We start from the raw sequence: 14,881 nt of genomic DNA on the forward strand, positions 1-14,881 counted from the left end.
CCTTCAGGAGGGCCACAGGATCCTGCTTGTAGCTCCCTTCTGGCCAGGAAGGAGCTGGTTCCCGCTGCTGCACAGCCTCTGTCGCAGCGCACCGTGGCGCCTTCTCGACAGGAGGGATCTCCTGTCCCAACTGGCCGGGCGGATTTGGCACCCCAATCCTCAACTCCTTCAACTGTGCGTTTGGCCACTGGGGGGCCCGAGACGCTCCTGAGCATCTGTGTCGACCCAGTTAGATATACTATAATGAATGCAAGAGCGCCGTCTACTCGCCTCCAGTATGAGAACAGATGGAAACTGTTTTCCGACTGGTGTACAAGGCGGGAGGTGGACCCTGTGCACTGCCCTGTGCCAGCTATTCTGGACTTTCTCCAGTCCCTTCTGGACAAAGGGCTTTCTCATTCAACGCTGAGAGTCTATATCGCAGCAATATCTTGCAGACATGTAATGGTCGACAATGGCACGATTGGTAGCCACAAGCTGGTGTCCCCTTTTTTGAGAGGAGCTTGGAGGTTGCAACCTCCGAGAGCCACAAGGACTCCAGCATGGGATCTTCCCCTGGTGCTGGAGGCATTGCGTCTTCCACCGTTTGAGCCCTTGGCACGAGCAGCGCTGAAGTGGGTTACCCTTAAGACTGCGTTCCTTCTGGCCATTTCCTCCGCAAAGCGTGTCAGTGAGCTGCACGCCCTGTCAATCAGCGACACATGTCTGAGGTGGAATTCGGACGGCTCGGGAGTCACTCTGTGGCCGAACACAGCTTTTCTCCCTAAAGTGCTGTCCCGCGCTCACCTCAACCAGCCCATTCGGCTGGCACGGTTCAACCCTTCTTCCGTGGAGCCAGAGGTTCAGTCTGACCTGTTGGGCCCAGTGCGCGCCCTGGAAGCCTACATTGCAGCTACTGTAGGTTTTCGGGGGTCTGATCAGCTCTTTCTTTGTTATGGTGGCCCTAACAGGGGTGGTGCTGTCTCCAAGCAGCGCCTGTCCAACTGGATTGTCGATGTGATTGCCCATGCATATCGGGCAAGTAACCGTCTCATCCCATCTGGTGCGCGGTGCCACTCTACCAGGAGTGTTGCTACGTCATGGGCTGCCCTGAGGGGAGTGCCCCTGGAGGACATCTGTGCTGCGGCCTCATGGGCATCGGCAGGCACTTTCTCCAGATTCTACAGGGTGAATGTAGCCACACCCCATCCATTGGCTGTGGTTCTTCGGCCAGAGTCCTCTGACCCTACACACTGAAGGGTGGTAAGCAGGATTCTTCTTGACTTTTCTGGTATAAGTCATTCAGTGCTTCAGTGAAATAGAACGAAGAGTTACGAATGTAACTATGGTTCTATGAATCCCGAATGACCGCCAGAGCTCTTTGTCACTCAGAACCCTCGTGTGCTCGCGAGAAGATTCTGTAGGAAAGTACCCTGGAGTGACACCGGAAGATATAAACTTCCTCTGGGTCATCCAGGGGTCACTGGTGACATTGTTGGTATACATACTCGCACTGCGCATGCGCGAAGGGGAATATTCAGTGGGATTCATAGAACCATAGTTACATTCGTAACTCTTCGCTTTCTTTGAAACATTTTCCACCAACGTTTTTTATCCCTTCCAGGCTGAACGAAAACATGAACGTGTGTGTGGCCGACTTCGGCCTGTCCAAGAAGATCTACAACGGGGATTACTACAGACAGGGACGCATCTCTAAGATGCCTGTGAAGTGGATCGCCATCGAAAGCCTGGCGGACAGAGTCTACACCACCAAGAGCGACGTGGTGAGTTCAGACAAAAGCAGAATTAGGCAAAAACTGAGAAACAAACAAAGTCCAGAAAAAAACAGAATTTTACATCAGTTGAGGCTTGAACTCACAATTTGTGGCATTAGAGACAACAGCATACTAGCATACCATTCATACTAGCATAGGGTTAGCCCTAACCCTAGCTTCAACAAATCCTACAAACCAAATCACTTAAAACAATCTATTCTTCACTCATAGCATCACATTTAAATTACTGCTCTGAAATATGGGGTAATAACTACAAAACGTATCTTGAACCACTATTTAAACTACAAAAAAAAGCTATAAGAATTTTACATAAAGTACCACACAACACACACACAAACAAATTATTTGAGAAGTCAAAATACCTAAAACTGCAAGAAATAATACACTACAACACACAAATACATGCATTTAGGGCTTCATCAAAAAAAACTACCACATCGAATACAAAAACGTTTCACATACAATCAAAATCCCTATGAATTCAGACATAATAATGTGTTTAGACCAAACAGGGTCATATCAAACGTTGGTAAACATAGTACTGTGTATAGAGCCATGAACCTCTGGAACAGCCTTGACAAAGAGACACAACAGTCCATTAATCTGAAACAATTTAAGGAGAAAACGAGGAGGACATTTCTACACACATACAGATCTCAAGTCAACTCTTCATTGAACTCTACAGCGACGACATGGAACTCATCAACTGGTCATTGAGCCATTGACAAAATCTTCACGACGAGGCGATCACTACAGCATGAACCAGCGTGTCCTAAGGACACATACCCAGGTGGATACGTCATGGATGCACGAGGGAGAAGCTCTGTCTCTCTCTGCTGACAGTGGAAGATGTGGAGGACATCTATCTGCTAGGAGTCATGATCTTTGGCCTGCTAATGATGGGGGTATGTGTATGTGTATGTGCCTTTCTGATGGATCGTAAGCTGAGGAAACTTTCAGAGGATATGAAGGTTCTCCGAAAGAAGAAGAACTTTACGTTTGGAGAGTTGGAGGAACGTAAACAACGACTGGAAAAGAAAGCTCGAGGAGATACGGAGGAAAAAGACAGTGAAGAGGAGTAACAACAGGAACAATGACTGCAGACGAGAACACATCACATAAAAAAGGGACAAAAAAAAAAAAAAAAAGGGAAGAAACGAGGTTGGATGTAAAATTATCTGTGTTCAAATCAGGGGACGGATCTGGATAAGCATAATGCTTTTTTCCGTCGCCCTTTCCGGCATGAAAAAGGACAAAAAAAAGGACAAAAAAAAAAAAAAAAAAAAAAAAAACAATGATGTGATTTTGCTCTGAACGTCAAATGAATTTCTGTGAATGCGACCATGTCGGAAATGAACTGAATAAATAAATAAAAATAAAATAAAAAAAAATACCATTCATACCATTCATACTAACATACCATTCATACTGACGTACCACACATGCTAACGTACTATTCATACTGACGTACCACACATGCTAACGTACTATTCATACTGACGTACCACACATGCTAACGTACTATTCATACCGACGTACCACACATGCTAACGTACTATTCATACTGACGTACCACACATGCTAACGTACTATTCATACTGACGTACCACACATGCTAACGTACTATTCATACTGATGTACCACACATGCTAACGTACTATTCATACTGACGTACCACACATGCTAACATACTATTCATACTGACGTACCACACATGCTAACGTACTATTCATACTGACGTACCACACATGCTAACGTACTATTCATACTGATGTACCACACATGCTAACGTACTATTCATACTGACGTACCACACATGCTAACATACTATTCATACTGACGTACCACACATGCTAACGTACTATTCATACTGACGTACCACACATGCTAACATACTATTCATACTGACGTACCACACATGCTAACGTACTATTCATACTGACGTACCACACATGCTAACGTACTATTCATACTGACGTACCACCCCTAACCCTAACCCATGGACAACAACGAACAACCGTCACAGATATTGTACATCAGTTTGTAAAGAGCAACATCTGGCACAGACATCAGCTCCAACATCTGCTAACATCATTACACATATTTCATAGAGGCCCAGGTTTCCATGCACGCTAAAGCACATGTTGCTACGCAGCCGCAGCATTAAAAATAACCTCCACACTTCACTGCATGTCAGAATATTGTGTTTCAAAAGGCCCAAGACAAATGAACATCAGTGTTCCATCTTTGACGTTTGTTAGTGTGCGAGGAGTAGAATAGAGGAAGGTTTAACCCTTTCCTGACTGTTTGTGCTGCAGTGGTCTTTTGGAGTCACCATGTGGGAGGTGGCCACGCGAGGACAGACGCCGTACCCCGGGGTGGAGAACAGTGAGATCTACGACTACCTGAGGCAAGGGAACCGCCTCAAACAGCCCCCAGACTGCCTGGACAGCATGTGAGTGTGTAAAAAAATAAAATAGTAATATAGTTAGCTTCTGTGTTAGCCACCACCCCGCTAATCCCTCAGCCCACAGAGTTTATAGGTTATGTGTTTTGTGTTTTTGGAGTCCTTAAATGTATTTTTCTTTCATTTTGTTGGCGTTTTGTGTTTACAATATAATAAGTTCACCACTCAAACTTGACATTGACCCCGAGCGTGTTTCGTTTTTTTTCAGCTACGCCCTGATGTTCTCCTGCTGGCTCTTGAGCCCCAAAGACCGCCCGTCCTTTGAGACTCTTCGCTGTGAGCTTGAGAAAGCCCTGGAGGACATGCCCGACCCTCAGGACCCCGATGAGATCCTCTATGTCAATATGGATGAGTCTTCCATGGAGCTCGGCGCCGTGGGGGGTCGCGACCCGCTCGGGGGCTCTGGCCCCCTCTGCCTGAAGGGCCTGGACTCAGTGACCACGGTGGAGGTGCACCACCCCAACCGCTACGTTCTGTGTCCGCAGCATGACAGCACTCGGCCACTCTCCGACTCCCTGGAGAGCCTGGACATGCCGGTGTCGTCCTCCACGGCCACGCTGCCCCTGCAGTCGTCCTGTCACTCCACCCCCATCCCCACCCCAGCCCCGACCCCTACCGTGGAGCTGCTGGACGGGGACATGTCCAGGAAGGTCCCGTGGCAGTGAAACAGCAACTGCCGAAATGTGTTTTTCCTGTTCCCGTGCCTGTTTTAACCTAACGTGCCTCGTCACAGTTTGCACATACGAACACAGAAACATTCCAAGGAAAGAAAAGGACTTAGTTTCATCTTTCCTTTCAAACGTGAAGACATTTCCACAAATGTTGCGAGCAGCACAGACACTGGTAGCAAAGAATCAACTGTTGCCCGAACAAAACTGCAGCACAATCAGTTTAAACGACTAAATCCTAGTTTTTTTATTATGAAACATTTGTAATTCCAAATCAGAAAGATAAAAAGTGAAGGAGAAACTATCTGTGAAACCAGCTCATACAACACACTGCCAAACTATACCATGCTAGCTCAAGAGCCTGATCATGACTCAGCGCTAACGAGAAGAACACACGTCATTCTGACGAGGAAAACTTACACAGTAACGGTACAGTGCTATGCTAACGTACGCTAAGCTAAGCTTTATAACTGCAGCACAATCCTACTTTATTATAAAACCACATTTGTAATTTCACTCCTGGAAGATTAACACACACACACACACACACACACACACACACACACACACACACACACACACACACACACACACACACACACACACACACACACACACACACACACACACACACACACACACACACACACACACACAATGTTTTAAAGCCTTTAAGTTACTGAATCATCACAGCCGTCATAGCAGGAATAAAACTCACAGTAATGGTACGGTCTGCTGTTTCACTATGCTAACATGCGCTAAGCTATGCTAACATACGCTAAGCTATGCTAAGAACAAAAATAAACCTGCTGTCATGTGAAGCTTTTGTGAGCGTCTGTACACATCGTCAATGTGTTTGAATATAATTACAGCGGTTTTGAAACTATTGATACATATTTCCCAATTCAGAGAATAGAAAAATGTAATATTAAGCACATATGAAATGTGATTGGTATGAATTTAAGGTACAGAGGATACTGCAGCAATAGAACCCTTAAAATAACAGAACCAAAGTAGTTTAAACAGTTCATTAAAATGACACATCTGACACTATATAATATGATGTAAACAGCAGACCTATAAAACACACTAATGTGTAATCAAGCATTAGCGCAAGAAAATCATAAAATGTTATAGATCAGTATAAAAAGGGAGGAAAAGTGAGCGACAGTTATTCATTTTTGTTTTATGGAGTTGCTGCAGTCAGCTTTAGCTTTCAAAATAAAAGCTTTCAGAAATCATAAAAATACACACAAGAGTGGAAACGGCCCCGTGAGAACAGCGCTAACACATAGCAACAAGCTATGAACAATAGTGCTATATTCAAGCTATTTACTGCCCCCTTAGGTCAGGAGTAGAATTACACTCCTGTTTTAAAACAGTTGGATTACATTTATATAAAATGGTTTAAAGAGACCAGGATTGTTCAGCACCGACTTAAAGTAATTTCTAATAATTAACTGTAATGATATCAGCAATTATCAATGTTTAACCTTTAAAATATGGTCAAACGTAACTTGTTTGGAACCCATAAACTATTAAACTAGAGGTGGTTCATCAGCCCAATATGATTCGTTTTTTTGATTAAAGTTTTGAATTTGTTACAAAACAATTGTCAATTAATAACGATTATTGATGCTAACATCTGTCAGCTGCTGAAAAATTTTAATATTCAATTTTTTAAAATTTAAGAATCAATTCATGAGGAAAAAAATTTTCTGAATAAATGAAACATGAAATAAAAGGTTTCATTTATTCAGACACCTTTTTTTTTCAGGAAATTTACTTTGATCTCTTGACATGTTCAACATCAAAGCGATCAGCAGACGCCTTTGAAGAAGACTGGCAGTTGACAGCTGAAACATGTCAGGAGATCAAAGTGAATTTCCTAAAAAAAGCCGTTTGAATAGATAAAACCAAAACATATTAAATCTGATGACATGTTCTGACTAACTGAAGTCTGACTCAACCTGATTCACATCATCACCTTGACAACAACTTCACTCTGGAATCAGAAACAGGAAGTGAAATCCACTTATGACGGTACAGATAACGACAAGTACGCGTGGATAGACGGGACCACGGACCACGGTTTAGTTTTTGTCTCAAGCACAGTGTTGTCACCTCTGTTTTATTTTCATGCTGATTTTTGTATCTATGACTTTGCACTAATGTTTTTGTATCTTTATTTTGTACGTTTCTGTACATTGTGTAAGACAGTAGTCTTGGTCCTTGAGGGATGCAGTTCTGCATGACTGTGGACCTTTTACTGAGCTGTAAATAAGAGTCTGTTACTGACAGAGGGAACTGAACATGATGCTGCACTTACAGTATATATGTAGACTGTACATAGAATTAACCTGAGCACATCTGCCAATACAGATGGTTTACATTAAAGGTACGGTACTACCTAATGGACGTGTATACAGCAGTAGGAGTGTCAAACTCAAGGCCAGGCGACACATTAACCATGTACATGTCAACCTATACGCTTCCATTCAGAACTGATAAATTACTTCATTTAATCATAAACCATTTGTGTAGTTTTGGGGGGGGGTAACAAACCAATATTTGTATCAAATATCAACAAACAGTATCCCATAATATTGGCCTGCATCTAAATCTGGTAAAACGAGCGTCTTCAACATTATTGTGCCTTATGTAAGAAACCAACAAAAAGTGACACATATCAGTCCAAACACTTTAAATTTTTTATTTTTTCAACAGTTTAACATTAAAAATGACAATCATGTGTTGTAAGCACCAAGAAAACTGAACATATTGAGTTTCAGTTACACAATGATTCATGTCATTTTTATTTTCTCCTGCAGGCCGATTTGGAAGCTCCAAGGGCTGGAATTGGCCCCCAGGCCATAAGTTTGAAACGTAATCTAAATTCACAAGTAGTACATTCCAGACTCTGCTCCAGCATTTCTAATAAGAGAGAAAATCTGACATTCTATGTAATATTTATGTTGATAACGTATCAGATCAATATTGGTACACACACAATACAAGGGTCATTAAAGCTCCTTAAAGCGCGTTCACACCAAACGCGACTTCAGTGACTCTGGCAACTAGATTACGTTCCAAATTAATGTAAATGACACAACTTCATTCAACCTCCTGTTATGAGACATGAGTCTCTGGAATTGTGTGAGTATCAGTGAATACACAAATACTCAAACGTAGTGTAAATATGTCAAACTTGGGATAATTTATAGTTTGTGACCGGTTTTTATTTCATTTGGGAACATTTTGTTTTAGGGGAAAAAGTGAGAGTTTTATCAACAAAAAGAGATGAAATATGTGAAATAAGTGTGGGGAAAATTGTGAGGCCTGCAAATATTGTTGAGTTTCTTTGAATTTGTGTATTTTTATGGACTGATATCTCCAGCTGAATGATTTGGTCATTTACACATTGATTCATGTTTTCTACTGCTGGAGGTTGTAAAGGGCCAGATTTGGCCCCCGAGCCTTGAGTTTGACACATGTCTGTCAGTTAAAGCCCAGGTATTGCTTTAAATTTTTGCGTTTACCTTTTTTTACACGTAAGAGGTTTTTTAAAATTGCATTTTTTTAAAAAATACATTTTTTACTTTAAAACAAGTCAGGATTTTATTTTGGTACGACCCCCCATGTGATCAAACCCCCCATGGTAGGGTATTGTAACCCATGCTGGTGGACCCAATGGACCAGTTTGAATGCACTCACACTGGGTTTGATCACCACTAACTACCAGTACGTATTTTCTCTTAGGACTAAATTATGGTGAAACGATGCCAGTATCAAGCGATGGAGTTTATGTATATGTTTGTAACCACAAGATTGTATCATATCTGCTTTTTTATTGTCACTGCAATGACTTGTAAACCTTTTTATACAATATCCACAGTATTTTTGCATAAGAAATAAATGTCCTTTCAAGAAAATGATCAATATCTACTTCCTACAAATGGTTCATCACTGTTTTGAAAAAAAACTTTTCCTCATTCTGAAATGTTCCTGCAATATTTAATAATTATATTAAACTAGTCCAGTGCCCGTTGGGAGTATGTATTCATATAGTGGGAGGAGCTTAGGTACAGTTGTCAATTATGGCCAAATGAGTGAAGGTTGGATGTACAGAGATGTACATACTCTTAGTGTTATAAAGGGTTTATTTGTGGGTGCAAAGTAAAATAGTGTGTGTGATTTATTTCTATGAGACATGATCAGGTGTGTGAGTTTTTTTCACCTGTTTTTATGCCTTACCTTTGTTTATGGGTGTTTTTGTTTTTTTTCGCACACTTTTATGCCCGACTATAGCCTTACCTCCATTTTTGGGTGTTTGATTTTTTTTTGCCCGTTTTTAGGCATAAAAATTTACAATTTTGGAATTTTTTATTTTTTTGTTAAGGTTATCATAAAACCCTAAAAACTAGTGCAAATATGATGAGCACACTTAAACTGGGGTTTAAATGCACTAATGTATGAAAATTACCTAAAATCTGAGGTAAAGCTATAGTAAGTCATAATAATTAAAAAAAATTTAATTTTTAAAATTTTTTTTTTTTTTTTTTTAAAAACAGGGGTTAAAATGCAGTAAGGCACGAAAAATGAGAAAAATTTGAAAACGCCCAAAATCGGAGGTAGGGGTGATTGAAATTTTTTCGCCCGTTTTTATGGCTTATTATAGCCTTACCCCCGTTTTTGGGTGTGTCACTTTTTGCCTGTTTTTACCTCCGTTTTGGGGTGTTTGATTATTTTTGCCCGTTTTTATGCCTTACCTCAATTTATGGGCATTTGAAATTTTTTCGCCCGTTTTTAAGCCTTACTGTTACGGTCCGGTGTGGGTGTGAAGAGAGAGAAGGAGGAAGGATTGAAGTATAACGTTCCTGGAACCAGTTCATGTCTTTATTCTCCAAAACAAAACTTAAATCCAAGCCCAGGAGGAACAGGGCGTAAAGACCAGACACACACACACACACACACACTGTGACCAAGCACTCAGTTCAATAGTGGAGGAAGCCTGATTGGAAATGGGCCACACCTGGGTGGAAACATGAGGGAGCTAATCAGTCACCAACCAAGCACAGACATCACTGGGGGAGGAGCCACAAACAGGAACCCCTGAAACACATGTTAAACCATGACTAGACTCAAACCAAATAAACAAAGACACAGAATAACTAAATAATTAACACAACATGACACTTACCTCCGTTTTTGGGTGTTTGATTTTTTGCAGTAAGGCATGAAAAATGAGAATAATTTGAAAACGCCTGAAATCGGAGGTAAAGCTACAGTAAGGCAGAAAAATTGAAAAATTGAAAAATTGAAAAATATTGTTTTCTTTTTTAGATAAGGCTATTCTAAGATAAACTAGTTCAAATATGATAAGCATTGAACTGGGGTTAAAATGCAGTGAGGCATGAAAAATTTGAAAAATTTGAAAAAGCCCAAAATCAGATATAAGGCTACAGTTAGGCATACAAATTGAAATTTTTTGATTTTTTTTTTTTAGATAAGGCTAAGGTTAAAATGCAGTAACGCATGAAAAATGAGAAAAATTTGAAAACGCCCAAAATTGTAGGTAGGGGTGATTGAAATTTTTTTTGCCCGTTTTTATGGTTTATTATAGCCTTACCTCCGTTTTTGGGCGTTTAAATTTTTTTTTGCCCATTTTTATGCCTTCCTATAGTCTTACCTCAATTTATGGGCATTTGAAATTTTTTCGCCCGTTTTTAAGCCTTACTTTAGCCTTATCTATGTTTTTGGGTGTTTTAAATTATTCGCCCGTTTTTATGCGTTTTTAGGCATAATTCTTCAAAAACTTAGAATTTTCTTTTTTTTATTTAGATAAGGCTATTCTAAGACCCTTAAAACTAGTTCAAATATGATAAACACACTAAAACTGGGGTTAAAATGCATAAAGGGTGTTTGAATTTTTTTGGCACGTTTTTTTGTTTTACTAGAACCTAATATCTGAAAAAGTAATAATCATTTTTTTCTTTCTTAATGTATTTTTATGCCTTAATATATCCTCACTCTGTGGTGCCTGTAATTCTCAGTGGTTTCCCGTCCAAGTTCAATCCAGGCCACGCCCTGATTAGCTTCTTGATCTGATGAGATCAGCCAATCACAGGCAGGTACGGACACATTGATTTACCTCAGAAATGTCGGTGTGCATTTTTTTTTTGGCCTTGCTGGTTTTTTACCACAGTTTAAGTCATATTTGAACTAGTTTTTAGGGTCTTATTATATCCTTAACTCAGAAAAAAAACTCCAAAATAATTCCATTTTTAATTTTTAAGCCTTACTATAACCCAAAATGATTCCATATTTATGTCTTTTTATAGCATTATCTAAAAAAATGACATTTTTATGCCTTACAATAGCTCCACCTCCGTGAAATTTTTTGAACATTTTTCAATTCTTTGGCCTATTATAGCTTTCTCACAATTTTATTTATTTTTTCCGTTTTTATGCCTTAGCCTTATCTAAAAAAAAAAAAACTTTTTCTGTTTTTATGCCTTCTTATAGTCTTACCTCCGTGATGAGATCAGCCAATCACAGGCAGGTATGGACAGATATAAATTTACATAAAAAATGTAGGTGTTTTTCATATTTCTCATCATGTTTGAATTACAAAAACTGAACTCATAAAATAAATATAAATTCACATTTTTATGCCTTACCATATCTGAACGAAATCTACCATAAAAATGGAAAAATGTTTATTTTATTATCCTTATTTTTCCTACTCATTTTTTATTTATTGTTTTTTTATTTAAATCATGTAAAAAAAATAAACCAAATCATTTAATATAATATTTAAAGGCAGTGACACTAGTGTAGTGTTAATCATTGCAGTCAGACATCTTTGCAGTTATTTTATTCATGTTGAACCCACGGCTCAGGGAGGTCTTCAGACGTGGATGTAGGAGATCTGCACGTCTCCGTCTATCTCCAGCATGTCCACCTCAGTGAAGCCCTGCATACGGTGGACAACGTTAACGTACACCTTAAACCTGTGGTTCCCACAGCGAATGGACATCTGAGGAGGACAGAGCAGGTGATGGAGCTGCAGTGGGAGGAGCCAGTGTTGCTGCTTACATCAAAGTACCGCCCCTCCCCGAAGGGGTTGTTGCTGAGCTCCCTCCGATCATGCCGTCCCTCACCACCGCCCCCTCCTTCACTCTGGGGTTCATGTGGAAGGCGATGTCATGGGAACGACTCACCTTGAAGTTAATGCACATCCTACACAAGCAGTAGAGTCTGCACCAAAATATTAAATACCATTTCCACAAAGACTCAAAAACACACAAATTAGCAACAAAACGGAATAAAATGACAAGAAAATGCACAACGTGACAACAGATTTACGCAAAACCAAAATTACTCTTATTACTAACACTAACCCAGAACACAACATAATGACATAAAAACAGAAAACGTATCGTATCCAAAATACACAAAATAACTCCAAAAATTACACAAAATAAAATAAAAATGCACCAAATGGCTAAAATATATCCATCTATCTGTGAGTGAAAATCTCTCTGACACAGTCTGAGTTTGACCTGAAACTTAGTCAAAAGCTTCCAAATACAGCGAGTGTGTGAATCTGTTATTTTGGAGTCATTTGGTGGAACAAAATGTTCAAAACGTTCTTTTTAAGATTATAACACACTATTCAGCGCTACTTCCTGTTCCGGGTTCATGACGTCACTGTCTCGCAGTTTGTTTGGGTTTAAAAAAGTCAATATTAAAAACTTTTTGTACTGCTAAAAGCTATATAAGTTATACATTTTGTAATTATTTAAAATTATTCCCATGGTCACAAACTTCCTTTAAATCACGGATCAAAGACATCTTTGTGGCAGAAAAATTATTCAAAACTATTTTTTTTTAAATGCGCAAAAGGACCACAACAAACAACCAACGATAATGAAATCAGAAGAAAATACAGAAAATGACAACAAATGCTAATAATAATTACACCAAAAATACAGAAAATGAAAGAAAAATACACAAAATGGTTAAAACGTAGAGATATAATGACAGAAGGGTTTTTTCCATTGTTGTTCCAGTAATTTTGGTTTCATTTCATTTTCTTGTGCCATTTTAACGACATGGGGGCAACGCTAACCACTCCCACCACTAGTTATTAATGCTGAAACAACATATCATAGGTTCTCCATCTGCCTTACCTGGTGATGTTCTCAGGAACACATCCCTGGATGTATACGGACGAGCCTTCCCTGAGGCCCCCATAGATGGGCCCGAGGTAGGGGATCCTCTGCAACACCACAGAAGAAGAAGAAGAAGAAGAAGAAGAAACAGACATGGCATGGGCATTTTTAACCCTAACCCTAACCCTTGTTACTCCTCCTCTCTGTCCTTTTCCTCCGTATCTCCTCGAGCTTTCTTTTCCAGTCGTTGTTTACGTTCCTCCAACTCTCCAAACGAAAAGTTCTTCTTCTCTCAAAGTACCTTCATATCCTCTGAAAGTCGCCTCAGCTTACGATCCATCAGAAAGGCACATACACATACACATACCCCCATCATTAGCAGGCCAAAGATCATGACTCCTAGCAGATAGATGTCCTCCACATCTTCCACTGTCAACAGAGAGAGACAGAGCATCTGGCTTCTCCCTCGTGCATCCATGACGTATCCACCTGGGTATGTGTCCTTAGGACACGCTGGTTCATGCTGTAGTAGTTGCCTCGTCGTGAAGATTTTGTCAATGGCTCAATGACCAGTTGATGAGTTCCATGTCGTCGCTGTAGAGTTCGATGAAGAGTTGACTTGAGATCTGTATGTGTGTAAAAATGTCCTCCGTGTTTTCTCCTTAAATTGTTTCAGATTATCTGACTGTTGTGTCTCTTTGTCAAGGCTGTTCCAGAGGTTCATGGCTCTATACACAGTACTATGTTTACCAACGTTCGATATGACCCTGTTTGGTCTAAACACATTATTATGTCTGAATTCATAGGGATTTTGATTGTATGTGAAACGTTTTTGTATTTGATGTGGTAGTTTTTTAGATGAAGCCCTAAATGCGTGTATTTGTGTGTTGTAGTGTATTATTTCTTGCAGTTTTAGGTATTTTGACTTCTCAAATAAATCGTTTGTGTGTGTGTTGTGTGGTACTTTATGTAAAATTCTTATAACTTTTTTTTGTAGTTTAAATAATGGTTCAAGATACGTTTTGTAGTTATTTCCCCATATTTCAGAGCAGTAATTTAAATGTGATGCTATGAGTGAAGAATAGATTGTTTTAAGTGATTTGGTTTGTAGGATTTGTTGAAGCTTCCATAGGATGTAACTGCTTTTAGCAACTTTGTTTTTAACTATTTGTATATGTTTTTTCCAGGTCAGCTTGTCGTCCATCCACACTCCTAGTGCCCTATATTCTTTTACTTCTTCTATTATTTCCATGTTTAGTTTCAGTCTTATATCTCCTGTTATTTTTCTCTTTCCGAATTTGATGAATTTTGTTTTACTGATGTTTATTTACATCTAACCATGTTTGAATTTTTAATAGTTCTTCATTTGTTGACTCTATTAGAGTTTTAATGTCTTTACCTGAGCATAGGATGTTGTATCGTCTGCAAACAACGTTAGTTTGAGACAATTTGAGACTTTGAAAATGTCGTTTATGTATAAAATGAACAGTTTTGGCCCTAAAATTGAACCCTGTGGAACACCACATTGTATGGTTTGGCATTTTGATATGTGTTCTTCAAAGTCAACATATTGTCTCCTATTTGTCATATTGCTTTTAATCCATTTTAAGGCGTTGTGCTTTTTTCTGTAATTTTGAAGTTTTTGTTCAAGAATATCATGATTAATTGTGTCAAAGGCTTTTTTTAGGTCCAGAAAAATTCCGAATACAAATAGTTTTTTTTCTAATGCTTCTCTTATATTCTCCGTGATTTTTTTGAGGTACAGGTTGTGATTATTCTGTCCACCTCTGCTTC

At 39.5% G+C, this 14,881-nt stretch overlaps 2 protein-coding genes across 2 annotated transcripts in view; one reads left to right on the forward strand and one right to left on the reverse strand.

Annotated features, from left to right (window-relative positions):
- Nucleotides 1–8,842, forward strand: part of axl (AXL receptor tyrosine kinase) — a 66,896-nt gene extending 58,054 nt beyond the window's left edge. The window contains exons 18-20 of the mRNA XM_028464171.1: nucleotides 1,604–1,763; nucleotides 4,094–4,230; nucleotides 4,451–8,842. Coding sequence (XP_028319972.1) covers nucleotides 1,604–1,763; nucleotides 4,094–4,230; nucleotides 4,451–4,907 — 754 coding nt within the window. The 3' untranslated portion in view covers nucleotides 4,908–8,842. The remainder of the gene's footprint in view (nucleotides 1–1,603; nucleotides 1,764–4,093; nucleotides 4,231–4,450) is intronic.
- A 2,978-nt stretch (nucleotides 8,843–11,820) lies between these two features.
- On the reverse strand, nucleotides 11,821–13,242 carry LOC114474536 (galectin-4-like). The gene is given in 3 exon segments (XM_028464924.1): nucleotides 11,821–11,976; nucleotides 11,978–12,152; nucleotides 13,106–13,242. Coding segments are annotated over 3 exon segments (468 nt in total).
- Between the last annotated feature and the right edge of the window lie 1,639 nt (nucleotides 13,243–14,881).

This window comes from Gouania willdenowi, chromosome 13 (assembly GCF_900634775.1).
Source record: "Gouania willdenowi chromosome 13, fGouWil2.1, whole genome shotgun sequence".
Classification (NCBI taxonomy): domain Eukaryota; kingdom Metazoa; phylum Chordata; class Actinopteri; order Blenniiformes; family Gobiesocidae; genus Gouania; species Gouania willdenowi.